The sequence below is a fragment of the Corylus avellana genome, chromosome 6, assembly GCF_965113065.1.
Source record: "Corylus avellana chromosome 6, dhCorAvel1.hap1.2, whole genome shotgun sequence".
Taxonomy (NCBI): Eukaryota; Viridiplantae; Streptophyta; class Magnoliopsida; order Fagales; family Betulaceae; genus Corylus; species Corylus avellana.
This window is the reverse complement of record NC_142495.1, coordinates 1277551-1296140: the sequence shown is the minus strand read 5'-3', so window position 1 is coordinate 1296140 and position 18590 is coordinate 1277551. Positions and strand designations below refer to the sequence as shown.

General features: G+C 35.0%; 3 protein-coding genes across 4 annotated transcripts; 1 reads left to right on the top strand and 2 right to left on the bottom strand.

Moving 5' to 3' along the window:
* Positions 1-708: 708 nt before the first annotated feature.
* On the bottom strand, positions 709-2567 carry LOC132188277 (cold-regulated 413 plasma membrane protein 2). Its single transcript, XM_059602698.2, has 4 exons — positions 2327-2567; positions 1327-1434; positions 1178-1248; positions 709-1053 (listed from the first exon to the last, which is right to left on the bottom strand). Exons 1-4 carry the CDS (start codon positions 2461-2463, stop codon positions 827-829), a joined length of 543 nt encoding a protein of 180 aa, XP_059458681.2. The 5' UTR covers positions 2464-2567; the 3' UTR covers positions 709-826.
* Positions 2568-4212: 1645 nt separating this feature from the next.
* Positions 4213-5041, bottom strand: CML41 (calmodulin-like 41). Its single transcript, XM_059602182.2, has one exon. The coding sequence runs from the start codon at positions 4950-4952 to the stop codon at positions 4368-4370; it is 585 nt and encodes a 194-aa protein (XP_059458165.2). The 5' UTR covers positions 4953-5041; the 3' UTR covers positions 4213-4367.
* Positions 5042-13290: 8249 nt separating this feature from the next.
* On the top strand, positions 13291-16943 carry LOC132187423 (PQ-loop repeat family protein / transmembrane family protein). Of its 2 annotated transcripts, none has more exons than XM_059601727.2 (12): positions 13291-13566; positions 13673-13715; positions 13950-13976; positions 15000-15098; positions 15292-15395; positions 15518-15680; positions 15761-15862; positions 15960-16052; positions 16181-16201; positions 16313-16371; positions 16469-16559; positions 16673-16943. In XM_059601727.2, the coding sequence occupies exons 1-12, from the start codon at positions 13343-13345 to the stop codon at positions 16769-16771; spliced, it is 1125 nt and encodes a 374-aa protein (XP_059457710.1). In that variant the 5' UTR covers positions 13291-13342; the 3' UTR covers positions 16772-16943. The 2 variants fall into 2 exon arrangements, with proteins under 2 accessions (XP_059457710.1, XP_059457711.1); XM_059601728.2 differs by having other exon boundaries at positions 13345-13558.
* The last annotated feature ends 1647 nt before the right edge of the window (positions 16944-18590 follow it).

Genomic DNA, 18590 nt, shown 5'->3' with positions numbered 1-18590 from the left:
ATGGCGCAGACTCTAGCCTCAGCAGCCATATATCTGCAGACTGCAGAAGGATAATACACCACCAATCAATGGAATCAAGAGATGTCAATAGCAGGGCTCCACATCAAGCAAGCATGTGGTAGAACCACTTGGTGATCAAGCAAATCTGACTCCCCAGAACTACTTGTCCATTCAATTGGCCTAGAGAGAGATTTTATAAGCCAAATATATGCCAGCTAAGCAGAAAATATCAGGGCAAATTCATTGGGGGATTTAGGCCCCAGATATCTTCAATAAGGATCTCCAATAGTGCAGTAATGGCCAGGCAATTGCGCATGAACACATTTTAGTCTTTGGAGGGTAGAACATAAGGCTAAGACAGAGTCTTTGACATGTTCCTCGCTGTTTGATTTCTTTATGTCTTGTTTTGTTGTACACGATTTGGTGCATCTACATTAAAGTTCTACCAAGAAAAAGAAAACAAAGGAGACCCTCCAAGTGCGGGGCCAGGTTTGCCTACATAGAATCCCCAAGGATCCATGATATTATTGGCTAACCCCCAACAGTGGCGACCTCCCATTGCTGAGAAAAGTTATCCTTCTTGGCATCCTTGCGAACACTAGCACAAATTTTTTGAGATAAAAAGCAGACTTGAATTCATCATTTTCGAAACTCATTATTTTCATAAGTAACACCAGAACAGGGGAAAAAGAAAAGAAAACACACCAGTAATTGAAGTTTGTATGCACTAATCAAGAAAATTCATTTATAATTGTAGAGCCCCTAGAAAGCTCATAAAAAGATCTACAAGTTTGGAAGTAACACCCCTCCCAATTGAACAATTTGACTACCAGGTTTCCAAGCACAGATACCGTATTGTAAAGTAGAACAGCAAAGCTATGCCAAGACAATAACAAAAGCAGTGGCAGTCACATAGGCCATTACCAAGTCCTCTCACCTTTGTTATTACAAGTAAAACTCCAATTAGGAGGCAAAGAATACCACTGCAGATGCTACCCCGTAGTTCATCAGCCAACCAATCAGGAGCAACCACAAATAGGAGAAAACGAGAAGCTGAAAAGATAGATAATACATAATCAGAGCAGAACTTCATAAACTGTAATGCAATTACACCATGTCATAATGAAAAAAAAAAAAAAAAAAAAATCATTTGTTATGGTCAATAACCAATTCAAACCTGGAAAGGTTTCAGGCCAGAAGAGGTTTGCTACGACAGCAAGAAAGGCAATCCAACAACCAAATTGTCCTCTGCATAATTAGATTAATAAGTAGTAGTAGCAGAACATAGATCTAACATAAATACAATAATAGAAAATTGCTGGGCACCTTAGAATTTTGAACAACGCAGTTGGGAAACTTGTAAAGAGATATAATACTAGAAGGGTAGTTTGAAAAGATGATCTCTGGCCTATTCGGTTCAAGAACAACAAAATCCTGTCGAAGAAAAATACAATACAAGACTTATAATGAGAGAAATGCAATAACAACAACAAGAACACAAATTTTTGAATGTCATAGACCAACTTAAGTGTAATGTGACACCTTAAAAAATTAGTCTCACATTAAAAAGATAAATTACCCACAGTGAGTGGGTGGATTATAAAGATACTCATCAGTGCTAAGTTACACATCGACTCCTTACTAGATGAAATTAAACTTTATTAGTAATTCTAGGGAGCTCCCAAAAACAATAGAAGTCGCAATAATAATAAAACTTAGATCCCCACGACCAAACTCAACAAAGTATATCTTACAAGCCTCAATGCATTAATGGACTCTTTACCTAATAACTATTAAGTTCATTTCATATACCCCATGATGAGAATATTAGCAACCAAGTGAAAAGATGTATATAAGGAGCTACCTAATGCAAGAAAATGCACCAGAGTATGGAGATGGCCCATGTCATTGTATAAGTGCTACAACATACCTCCGTGGCTAAAAATAATCATAACAAACAAAACGATGATGGTGATGATGATTGCATTGGAAAAAAAACAACACTCGTCCTGGTTTCAAAGAATGACAACAACAACAAAAAAGGCTAAAATAAATTTCTTGTTCCTCGAAGTTAAAATTTGTTGCCAAGTTGACACCAACACCAAATTAGAGGGACACAAATATATTATAACAAAAAAGAAAAGTAGGGAAGAAGAAACAAAGAAAAAGAACCATGTCAACTTTGGAAATTCCATTACTTAGCTAGGTTATATTGAAGGTTTCCCCAGATTTTCTAAACCACTGCTATATAATAAAATCTTTCTAAACAAGAAAACCCATTAAATTTACTTAAACAGAAATCGCTTATAAGCAAGATGAGACTCACAAGGCAGAGAGGGTTCCACCCCACTGAAAGCTGCCTCGAACCTTGATTGATAGTTCTGGAGAAGTGGATGATGCACCAACTGCCGCATCCCCAACACTTGCAACCACTTCAGCAAATCGCATTCCCAAATTTTTCATCTTTGTTCTGCCAATTTTTCACCCTTGCCCACTGAATTTTCTGTGACCAACGGAGACCGGGTTTGATCTGTGCTCTCTCTTTTGCTTTTGTTGTCTACTCATTTTCTTTTTCTCTGCCCCCACAACTTGGAATGATGGGTGTCCGAGATCCAGTGAGGTCGGGAAATTCGACAATCCCGTGTGCTTTAACTGACGATGAATGCACGTGGCACAGAGAAGATCCAACGGTATATATATACCTTCAATTGCTTCATAAACTTTCAATGGTATATGCAAATCAAGCATATATTGATTAAAAAAGATCTGGAATCCGTCGGGGAAAAAAATTAAATTTTGTCTGAATAACTTTAGTGTTAAAATATGACTAATTATTGATAATAAGAATTCCAAAATATGCCTTTGTATATGTACAATTCATAATCTTAAGATTATTAGAAAATATTAAAGAATTTTAATTTTTATATTGATATTACAAATAATATTCATAATCCTTTTTTATTTTATTTTTTTTTTTTTGGACATGTCCGCACAAGAGGGAGGAGAGGGATTCGAACTAGTAACCTCCGCTTCATTAGGCGTGGTTCCAGTCGATTGAGTTACCTCTTGGAGACAATATTCATAATCCTTAATAATTAAATATCTGTCATGATTGTTTGAACAGTAAGTAAGGCCATTTGATCAGAGCCGTACGTTAGTGTTACATCAGTTTACAAGCTGCCATAAGCCACTAATACATTTTAGTTAATTCTATGCGTTTGTGCTTTGTTAAAAGAAAAGAAAAATATGTAAAAGAGTATTGAGAGCAAAAAGAAAGAAAGAAAGAATATTATTTGAGGTAATTCAAATTTAGAGGTATAGACTTCTATACTATAAGTATATATAATAAGGTCATGTCAATATATATATATAATTTTTTTGTAAACTGTGATATATAAAATAATATTCCTTGTAATATTCGTAGATGCTTAAACTCCATCAGAAACCAGGGAATCATTTATTTATTATGCATGTATAAATATCTCATCATTTTGTAAAAGTGATTTTGGTGTTGTCATGATATATAATAATATATATATTACAAGGTAGAGATATATATAGAAAATATAAAGGTATATAAATATCATGACAACACCAAAATCACTTTTACATGCAAGATGATGATATTATATATGTAATTTGTTTGTAAACTGTGATTTTTTGTAAAAGTGATTTTGGTGTTGTCATGATATATAATAATATATATATTACAAGGTAGAGATATATATAGAAAATATAAAGGTATATAAATATCATGACAACACCAAAATCACTTTTACATGCAAGATGATGATATTATATATGTAATTTGTTTGTAAACTGTGATTTTTTGTAAAAGTGATTTTGGTGTTGTCATGATATATAATAATATATATATTACAAGGTAGAGATATATATAGAAAATATAAAGGTATATAAATATCATGACAACACCAAAATCACTTTTACATGCAAGATGATGATATTATATATGTAATTTGTTTGTAAACTGTGATTTTTTGTAAAAGTGATTTTGGTGTTGTCATGATATATAATAATATATATATTACAAGGTAGAGATATATATAGAAAATATAAAGGTATATAAATATCATGACAACACCAAAATCACTTTTACATGCAAGATGATGATATTATATATGTAATTTGTTTGTAAACTGTGATATATAAAATAATATTCCTTGTAATATTCGTAGATGCGCTTAAACTCGATCCATCAGAAACCATGGAATCATTTATTTATATGCATGCATAATTTATTTTTTATTACTCTTTTTTAAAAATCCACGATGGAGCAGTAGTGCTGGTGCATATTTATACATGTTGAAGATTTGATCATTTACAAATTAAGACGTTGAACAAATTAATTAAGCCATCATTTGGTGAAACTCGTTAAAATCAAGCACTCCGTTGCCATCGATGTCGTATACTTGAATCATGGCCTTGCACTCATCGAATGATTTAGTGTCTCCGAGGCGTTGCAGCATCCTCTGCAACCCTCTGGGGGTGATGCAACCTGACCCTTTCTCCCACTCAAACATCTCAAACGCCTTCTTCAGGTCCTCATCGTCGCCGCCCCTCTTCATCAGCCTAAAAAAGTCTTGGAAGTCCAACAGTTTGTCGCCGTCGGAGTCAAGATCATCGATCACCGCCTGAGCCTCTTCGTGTGACATGTACTCTCCGATGGACCCGAAGTATGCTCTGAGCTCCAGCGCCGAGATTTTCCCGTCCTTATCATCATCAAAATAACGGAAAACTTCCTTCAGCTCGTCTTCCCTAGTGCTGCACTTGGGTGTTAGCGCACGTGGCGGCACAGGAGATCTTGGGGATCCAGGAGAGCCCATTGAAGTAGTACTGGAGCCAGACTTTGATCCCCGGCGATGGAGGCTTACCCTAAGGCTCTTGTTGGAGAACCATTTTGAAGGCTTGGGAACCACATCGGACGTCGCCATTGGACTTGACCTAATAAATATTGATCATCAACTCCTTCAAGAAACAGAGAAGAAGCAACCGGTTTATATAGAAGAGAATTGCAACTTTAAAAAAGGATTGTTATGGGGATAAAGCCTGAGGCAGGAACTTGCAAAGAAATTGCAGGGTTGATCGATCATCAAGAATGCTTACGTACGAAAACTTTCTGGTGGGAAAGGAAGGTGCATGGCAATTTCCTAAAGGGTCCCGAGAATTGATTGAGCATTAGTGTCTTTTAGCATCATTCATGGCGTACGTACGACGCTCTTTAGAGGGTGTGAAAAGCACGAGTGGAAGTTGCTTCGACAACATGATTTGAAGCATGGTATCTGTGACTACTGTTGATCCAACGCCTTCAAGTTAAGGCATGTATCTACCCAAAAGAATAAATTAAAGAAATAATTAAGGCGGGGAAGTTACCAGTAAAGGTTGATACAGCATCCAAATTGCCTATAAACTTCTGGCCCAACGGATATTGGTGCTTTACCTCTCCATTTCCTTGTTAAGGGTGAAGAACCATTTTAGTAATGGTATTAGGGAAGAAATTTGTAGGCCTAACTGATCATCTCATAAAATCGGTTCAATAAGAAATAGTTATCCACTCCTTATAAACATATTAAAGGTCTTGTCCACGGGCAATGTGAGATTTTTTTTCAACACCCTCCCTTATGTGCAGGCCGGTATTTTTTCTGGTCCTTGTCACGGGATAAGTAGTGTTGGCTCTATTCGTTCTATGGTAGGCTTTGATACCATGAAAAAATTCATGGGCTTAACTCATCTCATAAAACCGGTTCAATAAGAGAAAGTTGCATACTCCTTATAAACATGCTCAAGGTCTTGTCTACAGGAAATGTGAAATTATTAGTAGATTGTTATATAACTTTCATATAATTGAAATGGTGTGATAATGGAAATCAGTTTTTGAATCGGCAAAGACTTGTAAAAAGAAAAATTAAGGGTTGATTTTCATTGACACGTCATCATAGTCGTATAGAAGTCTATTAATATATATATCATTTATCTTTCTTTCTTTTTCCGCATAGTTAAGCTTTTGGGCTAAAAGTGGTGTCCTAATATGTATATTAACTTACACTTGTTTGACTGATCTCTTGGTGTTTCTCTCCCCAATATTATATAATGGGTTTAGCCTTAAATTACAATATGCATTTTTTTAGTCTCTTAATTAAAAAATTTTTGTCACTACCTCACCAATTCATGACTTTTATTAGTCTGAATTAAGATAACGATCAACATTAAACTGAAATTTCGCATAGTTTTCATATTAAAATAAAGATCATAAAATGGTTTAATTTCCAAGAGAATGACATAGAGAACACTAGTATAAATTAAGTACCGACCATCACTAGCTACCTGTACATGAAAAGTAAAAATTCTTCCTTGAAATATGATTGGCTAAAGAGAAGAAGAAATTTGAATCGTGCTGAAGTTTAAAAAATAATTTACTGGATGAAAAAGATGCATATATGGTGCGTAATTTTCCTTGCTTTCATTTCTTGGCAATTGTACTGTCCTGGAAATGTTGCCTTTCGTATTGAGAAAGGCTACATAGAGGGGAAGACCCGAAATGCTGACTGTGATCTTCAATATACTTTAATTAATCGGTACATATCTGTTGATGCAATTTTTTGTCCATATTACTGTTTGCCAACGATATTTCTTTATGGTTGCACTCTCCGTGGATTTTTTGCACATCTATGGTGTTCCTGCAAAATAAGAATACGGTTAGAGGATCTTCAGTTGGGGCTGAAGACTCTCTGATACCTAAATTAGCATCTTGTGTATAGATAAAAATATATGATGATAATATGCCTCTAATATCAAATAATTTGTGTGTGTAAAGTGAAATATATGAAAAGGAGTGAGAGAGGTTATGGAGAAATAATAGTCTCCTCAAGAGACGGAGATGTGAGAGAGAGTCCAGGAGAAAGGGAGACCTTTCTTCTTTTATAAGCCAATGGTGACACGTGTCACCATATGAATGGGGAATGGCAAAATGGTCAATAACTATAAATGGGTGGTCATATTTTATCCCTAACAATATCCATGGGGCATAAGCTTGGGAGGGATCAATAAGTCATGTTGATGTTCAAACCTACAATATAGGACGGATTGGAATCTTCTATTATTAGGCGGTCCAGCTTAAAGGAGGAAGATTGCGAGGCTCACTTGACCCGAGCAGATGGGCTCAGAGCAGCCTAATAACAGGGCGTGCATCTTGATCCCAACATAGGCCCAAGCTATCTATCGAGTAGTCCAAACTAGGTCAATCCAGAAAATGGTCGAGGTGAAGTTTAGAGCAGTCGAGAGTATTCCATTGGAATGATAATGGATTTTGATTTTTGTCATAATAGTTTCTTACAATCCATTCAACGTGGTTTAAACTAAAGGTCATTTAGAATGGGATTTGAGTGGGGAGCACTTTCGATTCAGATTTCAGAACGCGTGGCCTCCATTTACCCTTGTCAGTTGTCACCCCAATCCAGCTAAATTAGACAAAGATAAAAAGGAGGATGTATGGGTTGCCTTTTCTAGGCCTGGAAATCTTCGGCCCATTGGCCAACCCAAAACATTTAACCTGCTATCAGAAAATGAGAAAAGGAACCCAACACCCAATTTCCTTTTCTACTTTTTCCTAATGAGCAATAATACCTGGTCATTGATCAAACTTCATATATATTCACTGCGACAATAACAAGTAGTATATATCAACTTGGTCGTCATCACTAAAAACATTTCTCCTGAGTAGTACTCCTTTCAATTAAATTGCGTGATTGACTCGCTTATATATGTTCATGGAACTATGAAGAAGATAGATATCAAAGGTGTCTGGCTTTGTTGGGATTTTTATTTTTTTTTTGAGAAATTCTTTTAGTGAGACAAAGACAACAATATATTAAGAACCCACTCAACCTAAACCTTAATTAATTAAGCTGATGTGCTCACATTTGTAACATCTTCTCAATGCGAGACTCTATTCAAAGTCATTGATATAGTGCTGGTTTTGTCAACTATAAAGGCAGAGTACAAGAAAGAAACTGTTTGGTGAAAAGATAGTAAGAGGCGTTGCATTTGGCTAAAAAGCCCTATATTTCATGCAAGGACTAAAAACATTGATGTTCAACATCACTTTAATTGTTTAGGAGATAGGGTAAGATGATCAGTTGATGGTATTGGATAAGATCCACACCAATAAGGATATATATTGTTACACATATTTTGACAAAACTAGTAGCAAGAGATAAATTTGTGTGGGCTACAACTTCTCTTGGGCTTCTTGTCCCTCAATAAAAGGTGACCAAAACAATAAATATATACATTTTGTGGTAATTTTGAAACAAGTCTTTCAAGTGGGAGAATTAATGCTGGAATCCTATTAATTAGTCTTAAGAGTACGTAGAAATCCTAAAACGTACGTACCTTTTTGATAATATTATGTACCTCTTAGCTAGGTAAGTGATCATAATATTTCTCTGTTGTGAATCCTAATTTTCGAATTATATATATATTTCATAAAGAGGAAAAGAGAGAATTGCTCAATATTGTAATTTTTCTTGACGTTATAAGTGACTTCTTCATCTTCTTCTTCTTTATATATTAATATTTTTCTTACAAGCTGCATGCGAATTTTCACAGAAATAGAAAGATACCAATTATTCAGAAAGTCTCACAATTTCAGCACGGCAGCTTGATTTAGCCGCACATGCACGACGTTGTTCAACGTCAAAAATACTTTTATATGATTCTCTTTCACAAGTCACGTACATCATATATATATATTACATATAACATATATGTAACTTTCTCTTATCTTCAAGACTCTTTGTCATTGTTGCAATATAGATAAACATCGCCTTCAAACAACAAAAGCTACGAGCTGCCGCGTGGCCGTACGTACAAGGGAAAGACTGTTGGAGCCACGCAAAACAAAGGTATCTATCTCAGAAGTACTCTAGAAGGCTGCTGCGTTAATTCATAATAAATTAATGCATACATATAATACAACTGTACAAGGAGGATGGATAAACATGAAACCGCATAGGCCACGTCGATCCCCAGAAAACATCTAGATCTCCACATAGGTGTCACCCATCATTATTCTCCAAGGTGCAGCGAACTGTCGCCGTTTTTTGTCCTTTTCCTCCTAGTTAAGGATTAGGTTCCCTCTTTTCCTCTCGTTTATCTTGAGCGCCAGCTATGACCAGACAGAAGCCTCTCGCTACGCGTACGTTGGCTGGTCAGACTGTGGGGATAGCAATAAATTTATTACATACACAACACAAGTATCACCCACTTCATTCATCAGGCCGGGCTTATAATTAATTAACAACAATTTTTGAGATCTATTACCAATTAATTTAGATGGCCTTTCTCAAAAAATTAAACTCTGAGAAGCATGGCGTTGATTTTTGCTTGGTTGGACCAAGAAGCATGAACCTGGGTTGTTCTGGAGTCTAGGTTCAACTGGGTCACATGGAACAGTACAAAGAAAGAACACAAGTACCATTGAACTTGGCCCGATTAATGGCCTTGGTTCACGTACAACGCCAATCTAGTCATGTTTTACATTATATATTATTATTAGATTTAGAATCTGCCTTTCTGATGGAGATCAAAAGAAGCAAAAAAAAAAAGAAGAAGCACATGTTCGATCATTATGCGACGAGCTATACCTATATCTAACATATATGTGTTATAATTCAAAATTGAAAAAAGTTGAAGGGGGTAAGAAAAGTTATGATAAAACATAGAGACGAAGTAAGCAAGGGGTATATATATATATACAGGTTAATTAAGTCAGCATTACCATCATATATATATATATAGAAAAGTTATGATAAAACATAGAGACGAAGTAAGCAAGGGGTATATATATATATACAGGTTAATTAAGTCAGCATTACCATCATATATATATATGATGGTAATGCTGACTTAATTAACCTGTATATTTATCTGTAACCTTCTTCAAGATATGGTGGGTGGTGTTTTAATGAATGATTGATATTGGTGACTATTACACAATGAGCTTGACATGAAGGGACATCAAATTAAATCGAGATTTAGGGGCACGTGGTTGTTTCCATCGAATTGTTTGAAATGGAACGGATGAATACAAAACTTGATCTCTAAGAATTGATGGCAATTTTAATGCTTTCATATCATGTAAAAATAAATTTTTTCCAATATTATATAACTTTTTTTATAAATTAAATTGGAAAAAAAAATATTCCAAATTAGTAATCTATTAAATTGGCATTTACTTTAGAACACATGACATTTTTTTTTTTTGAAAACTTTATTCTTACGCATGGCTGTATATAACCTACTCATTAAAGTTTTCACATAAGAAATGCAATTGAATAAATACTCCTATTCCATAAATGGGATACGATTATTATAATAATATAAATTAATTTGTAATAAATAGAGACTTGTTTATCCTAGATTAAGAGATTTATTTACCTTAATTTATGAGATTTTTTTGAAAGGGAATCCATATCAGTCTCATTCATAGAAATTATCATGAACATAAAGCTCTTATAAGTAACCATAGCTAAAGGTACGAGGTTACAAGCGTCACAGATGACGTATTACATTCCAGACCCAAAACTAATCCACTAACCCATTACTAATCTACATATTAAAAAACAGATATATGTCAAACAAACTCAAACTAATGCATAGGTAGTGCTTATTCTTTGGAATTGAAGGTAAACAAAACCCTAACCGAAACTCTTCCTCCTCTACTTGAAAGCCAGGATAACGTTCACATCCACAACCCAAAGGTCTGGACCATAGCAAATAACCCAGAGGACATCACACATGCAGATCGAGAGGGGAAAAAGCCTTATTACAAGCAAAAACAGGAAATAAAAGCATACATGGAAATAAAGGGACTAAAACAAAAATACAAACATAATAGAAAAAATCGGACAAACAACAAATGGAAACCAACAGAACAAGGAAAAAACCGAAGAATCACACTAAGCGGGAAACGGCAACCGGAAGGAAGCCGACGCAGAAGGTGGCGTTGGAGCTCATTCTAGGGGGACACGAGGAAAGACCCGACAACCGACGGTGGGCAGTAAAGCGGCGCAGAGAAGATCGGCGTCGCACACAAAACAAACTGGGGGGGAGGGAGGGAGAGTTTGAGTGAATCCCCCAAGAGCATCACTCACAAAGTGTGACAAACAGGCAATGCAATAAAAACAACATACCAAAATACATGGCAAAAGATAGACATAAAGGAAAGGAAATAAAACAACCAGAAACGAAATAAAAAAAAAAAAGCCGGAGAGAACCGAAATCAAACCACATCCAGAGAGACAGATCCAGTGCAAAAGGTGTGATGGGCACTGGCAGATCCAGGTAACAAGGTGGTGGAGCACGAGTTGAGATGGACCAGGCGACAGGCGGTCGATCGAGCAGAACATGAACTGGAGCCAAACCCGACCCAACAACAGGCGCAGCAGATGGAAAAAAGCGGAAGATCAGCCTCCAAAAAACCCTAAAATCAGAAAAGGGGTGGAGAGGGAGGGAGAGGAAGAAAACACTCGAAAAGTATGGAACATCAAGTAAATAGACTAGCTCTAGGGCGGGAGAAGAAGAGGATGAGGGAGAGGAGGAGGGATGGGGAAAACAAGGGTTCCCCCTCTCCGACAACGCTCTCTGCTAGAGATGAAACTCTAACGAGAGCGTCTTGAGACTTCCATGGTGGCATGGGTATTACATGCAGCTTCTTATGAGATTTGGTTACATTTGAAATTCATCACTCGTAGAGCTTTATAAATAGAGCCTTATAATGTAGAACCCAATCAAATCAATAGGAAAAAGAAATGTAGCCTAAACTCACACATGTATATAAAAGCCTGTGGTTTGGTTTTCGTCTATTCCTCCACTCCAATCTCTTTACTACTCTATTATGACATTCTACAAATCAATTCAAAATAGTCTCCATTTTTTTGTCTTGATATTCTTTTCTAATTTGTTTTTATTTTTCTCGATTACAGTTTCTGATTTGACTAATTTCCATATTTTATTCCATAATAGTCAACTCTTTAATAGTTTAACACTTTAACTCATGGTAAAACCTCCCCCTTCGACCCGCTCTCGATCAAGTCCATTGATTTATGGGTCTCGGACCATCTTCACCAGTGCAGAGCAAATGACACGATAGATCAAGGCATCCTACCCCTAAAACATGCCCATAACATTTGTATTAAATACAGTACCCCTTGATTGCGTTTGTTTTATGGGAAAAGTTTGGGAAAATACCTAATTCCGGGAATTCCCATTTTCTAATGCTCATGAAATAGTTGAAATTTAAAGTTGCCGCTTAGTAAGAAATATTGAAAATGAGATCATGAAGTTTCAAAAGGTAAATCTCTAAAGTTAAGCATAAATCATATATATTAATTAACTGGAATTGAACTCATTAGTGTGAGACATCTACACATATTTAATTGTTTATATATATTATGCATATCCCATAGTCGGGTAGTGCACAAGTTGCAATAAAAAGAGTGTAAAGTGGATGACTTGACTAAGACTCATGTTTTAACATATATTAATGAGTCAAAAAGTCGAATTTTTTTTACCATCAGCTGCCCTTGATTTTTCAATTAAGGCACTTAAAATTACAAATTAAGAGTACTGCCATTTGCCAAGTCACATCGTTTATTAAGGTCCGTTAAATTTAATTTTCATTAGTAAAATGATTAAATAAAAATTTTGAATTGTCAATTTAATTTAAAATTTGTAAATCATAATTACTCCTAATTAAAATTACAGTAAAAACTATAATTACTCTTAACATTTTCCTTCCTAGAATACAATAATATTAAGGTAACGTTTTCCCGAAAATGTCATCATTTTCTGACATCGTGTTCCTATCTTCCTTATTTAACATATTTTTCTGAGCCATCTCCACCGTCAATTTCGATTGGCCATGGCAATTCAAAGCATCAACAAGAAGAATATGCGCATATCACACCACACGTACGTACATCCGATATTTTAGTTTCATTGCCTCTGGCATAGAGACACAAGATACATGCAATAAAGCATCAATTTTTATTTTTTTATTTTTTGCTACTCTCCTAACCAGATAAAATATGTGGTGTGGAGCATGGAAGACAGAATATGCCTACCACATATAGCTTTGCTTACTTTTACTAATTTATATTTTAGCCCATAAAAATGACAAGACTCGAAAGATACTTTATGGCTTTGTTGTATATTATATATTCACGGTAATTAATTTGTTTTTAGTACATAAATTCAGGGATATACATTGGCTTTAAAAGTATCGCCTACCTTCCCCACTAAAACACCACAAGAGAGAGAGAGAATGCAGCTCTCTTACTGTGTAAGAGAGAAAAAGCCCTGCGTGGGCTGGGTTGAGAAATATTTTAAAGACTGCCTTTGCAATCTAAAAGATGAATTTTCCTTCGGTTTTGGGCTTGCTAGTCTTGTCTTCTGGGGAGTGGCAGAAATCCCTCAAATCGTCACCAACTTCCAGACCAAGTCTGGCCATGGAGTTTCTCTTGCTTTTCTACTCACTTGGGTTGTTGGGTTTGTTCTCTTCTCCCACTCTACCCCCTTGGGCACTCAGAACCATGCATATACATACAGCTTTTTTTTAAAAAAAATAATGTTTTTGCTTATGTTCTTGACGCAGTGATGTTTTCAATCTGGTGGGTTGTCTTCTGGAACCAGCAACGGTGAGCATGCTGTTTTTTTTAATTTTTTTTTATCTTGTTTGGTGGTCCAGTTTTGGTTGGCTCTGGTAACTGTGCAATATCTTTAATTTTATCAAAATGCACTCTAGCTATCAGCCTCTGTACTATTTTGGTTCCTCATACTTAACCAATTTCTTCCTTTTTTTTCTTGTTTTTTTTTTTAACCCCCTAAAGAAAATAGAATAATCATTTGAATTTCTCTTGCTTTTGATGCAGCTGCCTACCCAGTACTACACGGCTCTGGTAATACCACTATTTGGCTTGGTTATGCATTTTTGTGTTGGATAATTGGATTACGATGCAATTGGTGGTTCCAAGGGCACGACTGACATAACTTTAAGGTTGCAACTTGGGTAGGTAGGTCCGGCTGGAAAGAAGGCAACCTTGTAATTAAGGTTTTGAGTAGGCCCAAGCTCAATTCCAACCCGACTTTGCCGGCTAGGCTAGGGTTATTTGGTCGGATTGAGATTTTGTACAATAATTTCATGTGGTTCGAGTTGTTTGGAAGTGGTCGAACTAATTTTTAGCCATTAAAATAGTTCGGCCATTATCAACAGAATAGGATCTTTTCTATTTCTTTTGAACCGGAAATTATTCAGTTAGTTGTAGTAGAGCGATATTTTTATCCTCTCAAAAAATAAAAAGACAAAAATATCCCTCCACTATAACTAATTGGATATTTTCCAATTCACCTGAAATAATTCTGTTCCCATCAACCGTTTATAGTGATCAAATGAAATAATTCGGCCTCTTCAAAGAGGCCAGCTTTCCTATGTGCTATCACGAGCCGTTTATTTCATTTGATGAAATCAATAGTTATATATTGCACGCGGACGCCGATCCTAGCCTATCCTTTGGACCAGCCCCCAAGTTGCAATCTTAACTTTTGTGATGCATACATATAATATAACATTATATTATGACTTTGGAATCTTGGGGTCTATTTGGTAAAAATTTCTGACACTGTAATTTTGTTTTTAAATATGATCACTTAATCAAACATATCTTAGGATGTGATCTGCCAGATCACTGCTACTATGGCATCTTTTTTACAATTTTTTTTACTATTATTTTGTAAAAATATTTACCAATTATTTTGCTTCAAAATTATACTTTGTAGACCCCACATACAAGTCATTTTTTTTTAAAAAAAAATTCCCTGCCGATCGAGTCAATTTTCAGTTTTTACTCTTCTCAAAACTTTTCCAGGCCTTGTTGTCTTACTAATGTTTTGATTATATTATTATTGTTGTTTGTTTGTTGCAGCTTTACACGACCAGTACTGTAGTCTTAGTAGTGCAGAGCGTATACTATGACTACATCTGTAGATGGTTAAAGTGCAGAAAGATCGATGTTTCCCATACGGTACTGTTTAATTTCCTTCAACTTTTAATCTACTAAAATGATAAATAAATAAGAGAAATACTAAACATTTCAAATTTTTATTCTAAAAGTTTGTTTCTAAATAACATGTCATACATTTTCTAAAATATATATCCATATTATGAAATAAGTAGACACAATAAGAGTTAATTTAATTGCTCCATTATTATTTTAGGCGGAAGAAGAGAAAAAACCATTGAGACGTAAGCCAGTAGATTCTGGCATTGCAATACCTAGGCCTTCACCAAAAGCGACTCCTCGAAGAGAATACTACTATACGTACGTAGAGAATTCTCCTCTTTAATTACGTCATGTGTTAATTAGCACGAAATTACAAGGTTAGTTTTGAAATTATCATGATCATGAACAAAACTATATATGTTTTTTCTTGAATTCTACAGCTCAGCCAGATCAATGGCTGGCAGTGGTACTCCTCCCTTTCGAACCTATCTCAGGGCAGCTAAAAGCGGCCCTTCAGCCATGGAACTCAACTGTGATTCGTCATCTGATGACGAGGCAGCTACAACGCAGTCGATTAGCCAGCCTAGGCCTATACCAAGAGCGGTGAGTTTAAATCACCACTTAATTTAAAAGTTTAATCTTTTAAAAATAATAATAATAATAATATCATACATGTGTTACAGGCAGGTTATGGAACATTTCTAGCAACGTCAGTCAACCTGCCCCTACAAACCAAGGGTCTGACAGAAGCATACGTGGGACTTACTGGGAGAAGGCTCTTGCATGTATGATATTATATTATGTGATAATTAGTTGAGATTATAATTACTATATGAATCATCAAATTTCTTCAGAGGATCTTACTACTAGGCCCTGTAACAGGAACAAGGGATGGAGAATGTTTACGGGCAATGGCTGGGATGGTTGATGGCTGCCATTTACATGGGCGGCCGACTCCCTCAGATATGGCTAAATGTAAGCATCATATATATATCAAACTTAAACATGATTGTTTAATTGCCTAATTTTATTATTCGTTTTTCTTTTCCATTAAATTATATATATTGTCTCTAATTAATAATGTTATTGCACATATTGGCCAGATTAAGAGAGGGAATGTAGAGGTGATGCTCTTACCACTTTCTTGCTTTTAAACTATATATCTTCAATATCTTGCAGTAATTGTTCCAATAGTTTAAGAGTACGTACCCTTTTGCTAATTTATGATTTTTCAGGGCTTGAATCCTCTCATGTTCGTTTTTGCACTGGTCGCCAACGTTACTTATGTTGCAAGGTTTCTCTCTCTCTCTCTCTCAAGCTTGATCTCTCTGCATGTTTATTAATTTGTTCTCTCATGTATGTTTAATTAACTTCGTTACTCTACTATGCAGTATTCTTATAAGAACCACCGAATGGGAAAAAATCAAAGCTAATATGCCTTGGTTGCTGGATGCTGTAGTTTGCGTGCTGCTGGATTTATTTGTATCCTTAATTTCCCAATTTTCCTGCACATAAATTATTAATTAACTCATTTTTGCACCCCCATCGTTATCATTGCATCATCACAGTTGTTAGACCTTAACGATACATAATAGATCATATTGCAGTATATCTATTATAGATACTTGCGAAGGACAAACTGTGGAGATTACGGAGATGACTATGTAGAAGCAAGTAAAGCTGCTGAATCTTAATTAGCCCGTATTTGTATTTGATATTTGCAAACCAAATATTGGACTATATATAGCCTAGTTTATCCCCACCACTATTTGTGCTTGTATTATTTGTTTGATTACCAACCATGTATTGTTGTTCCTTTCCAAAGGGCGAAATAATTGAATCCACTACTTGAATTGCTTGTATCTATTCACCAAAGATTCTATCTCAACAATTTGTTCATCCAATTTATAATTTGGACTACAAATCAAATGTGAGACTATTTTTATTATAGAATTCACATGTTTAAGAGAGGATAAGTTATTTGCAACACGTTCAAGCAAACGTCACTTTCTCAAATTACTAATAATTCGAACTAAGAAATTATTGATGTTTGTTTGATTACCAACCATATATTATTGTTCATTTTTCAACATGCGAAATGATTGAATCGATTACTTGGAACTGCTTGTATTTATCCACCGAACTCAACAATATGTTGATCGAATTTATAATTTGGCTTATAAATGTGAAATAATTTTATCAAATTCAATACTCGTGACATGTTTGGATAGATGTCACTCTCATAATGCTAATCCGAAAAATTTTTGGTACTTTTCTTGAGAAAAGAATCAAAAAAAAAAAAAAAAGTATTGGTTGATGAATGAGTGATCTGATTTGTGGTACTACTAATTGGGGGTAAACTTTATCCTGTCTTGTGTTGATTTGACTGTGGTTGTGTTTTGGTTCAGAGGACGTACGAGGTATGTTTTAACCTTTTCCACCAGAAACAAAAGTCCCTTCCTTCGTCAGTTCATTGAACTTAGAGAAATGCTCCAGCTCAACTTCAAATGTTCACTCAATTCGTGCCAATTACGGATGAAATAACAAATTGAAATAAAAGTATATGTAATGTTTAATAGTTATTTTTATTGTCACATTAAAAAAAAAAATTACTTAAAAGAGTATTTTTCTTAAGTTTATACTCCTCTTTGGAGCATTATTCTTTTTTTTTTTTTTTATATATATATTCGCACAAAAAAAGAGAAGATAATTTAAATTAATGATTTCTGCTTTATTAGGCGTGATTTTAACCAATTGAATTATCGTTTGAAGACTTTCGGAGCTATCCTTAAGCCTGCTTTCGGTGTAAGTAGTAACATAAGAAATTTGCAAAGCCAGAAAAGTTTCATTTTCATTGTGTTTTAAAGCACGTGCACTGCGACAAAAGACACAACTAACAAGTTCATCAATTTTTTTTAGAAAAAAAAATTACTTTTGGTAAATTTTTTACTTTCCTCCTCAAGTTACATTTTTAACCCCTTTGATGCTGACAAGCATTTTCCTCATCTTCTCCTGTAGAACTCACACCATTTACATTTTTTTTTTTAACATAGGAGAAACTTTACTCAAATTAATTGCACGTCGCAAACACATATTGTACAATAATTTTTACCGTTAATCAAACTCTTACGGATAACTAACCCCACCCGCCAGAACCGATTATCAGGTAACCCAAGAACTTTCACCCCTGACAAGCTAAGCCATTTACATTTTCCCAAACAAAAATCAAGTCGAGCAACCGTACATGTGAACTATAGTAGCATTTAAGCTATCATTTATCTCAAAAGCTAAAGTTGATTATAAATTATAAATTTAATTATTTAATTAATACTTTAATATGGATTACAATTTAATGTCAAAGTTTGAAATCAAAATCTTTACTAAGAGCATCATCAAAAAAGTAGTCAAATCTCTAATAATAGTCATATTTGACTATTATGAGTGTTTTTCATCTCTAATAGAATATGCAATTTAACTTTTTTTATCTAGTGTGAACGGTAAATATGTTGATTA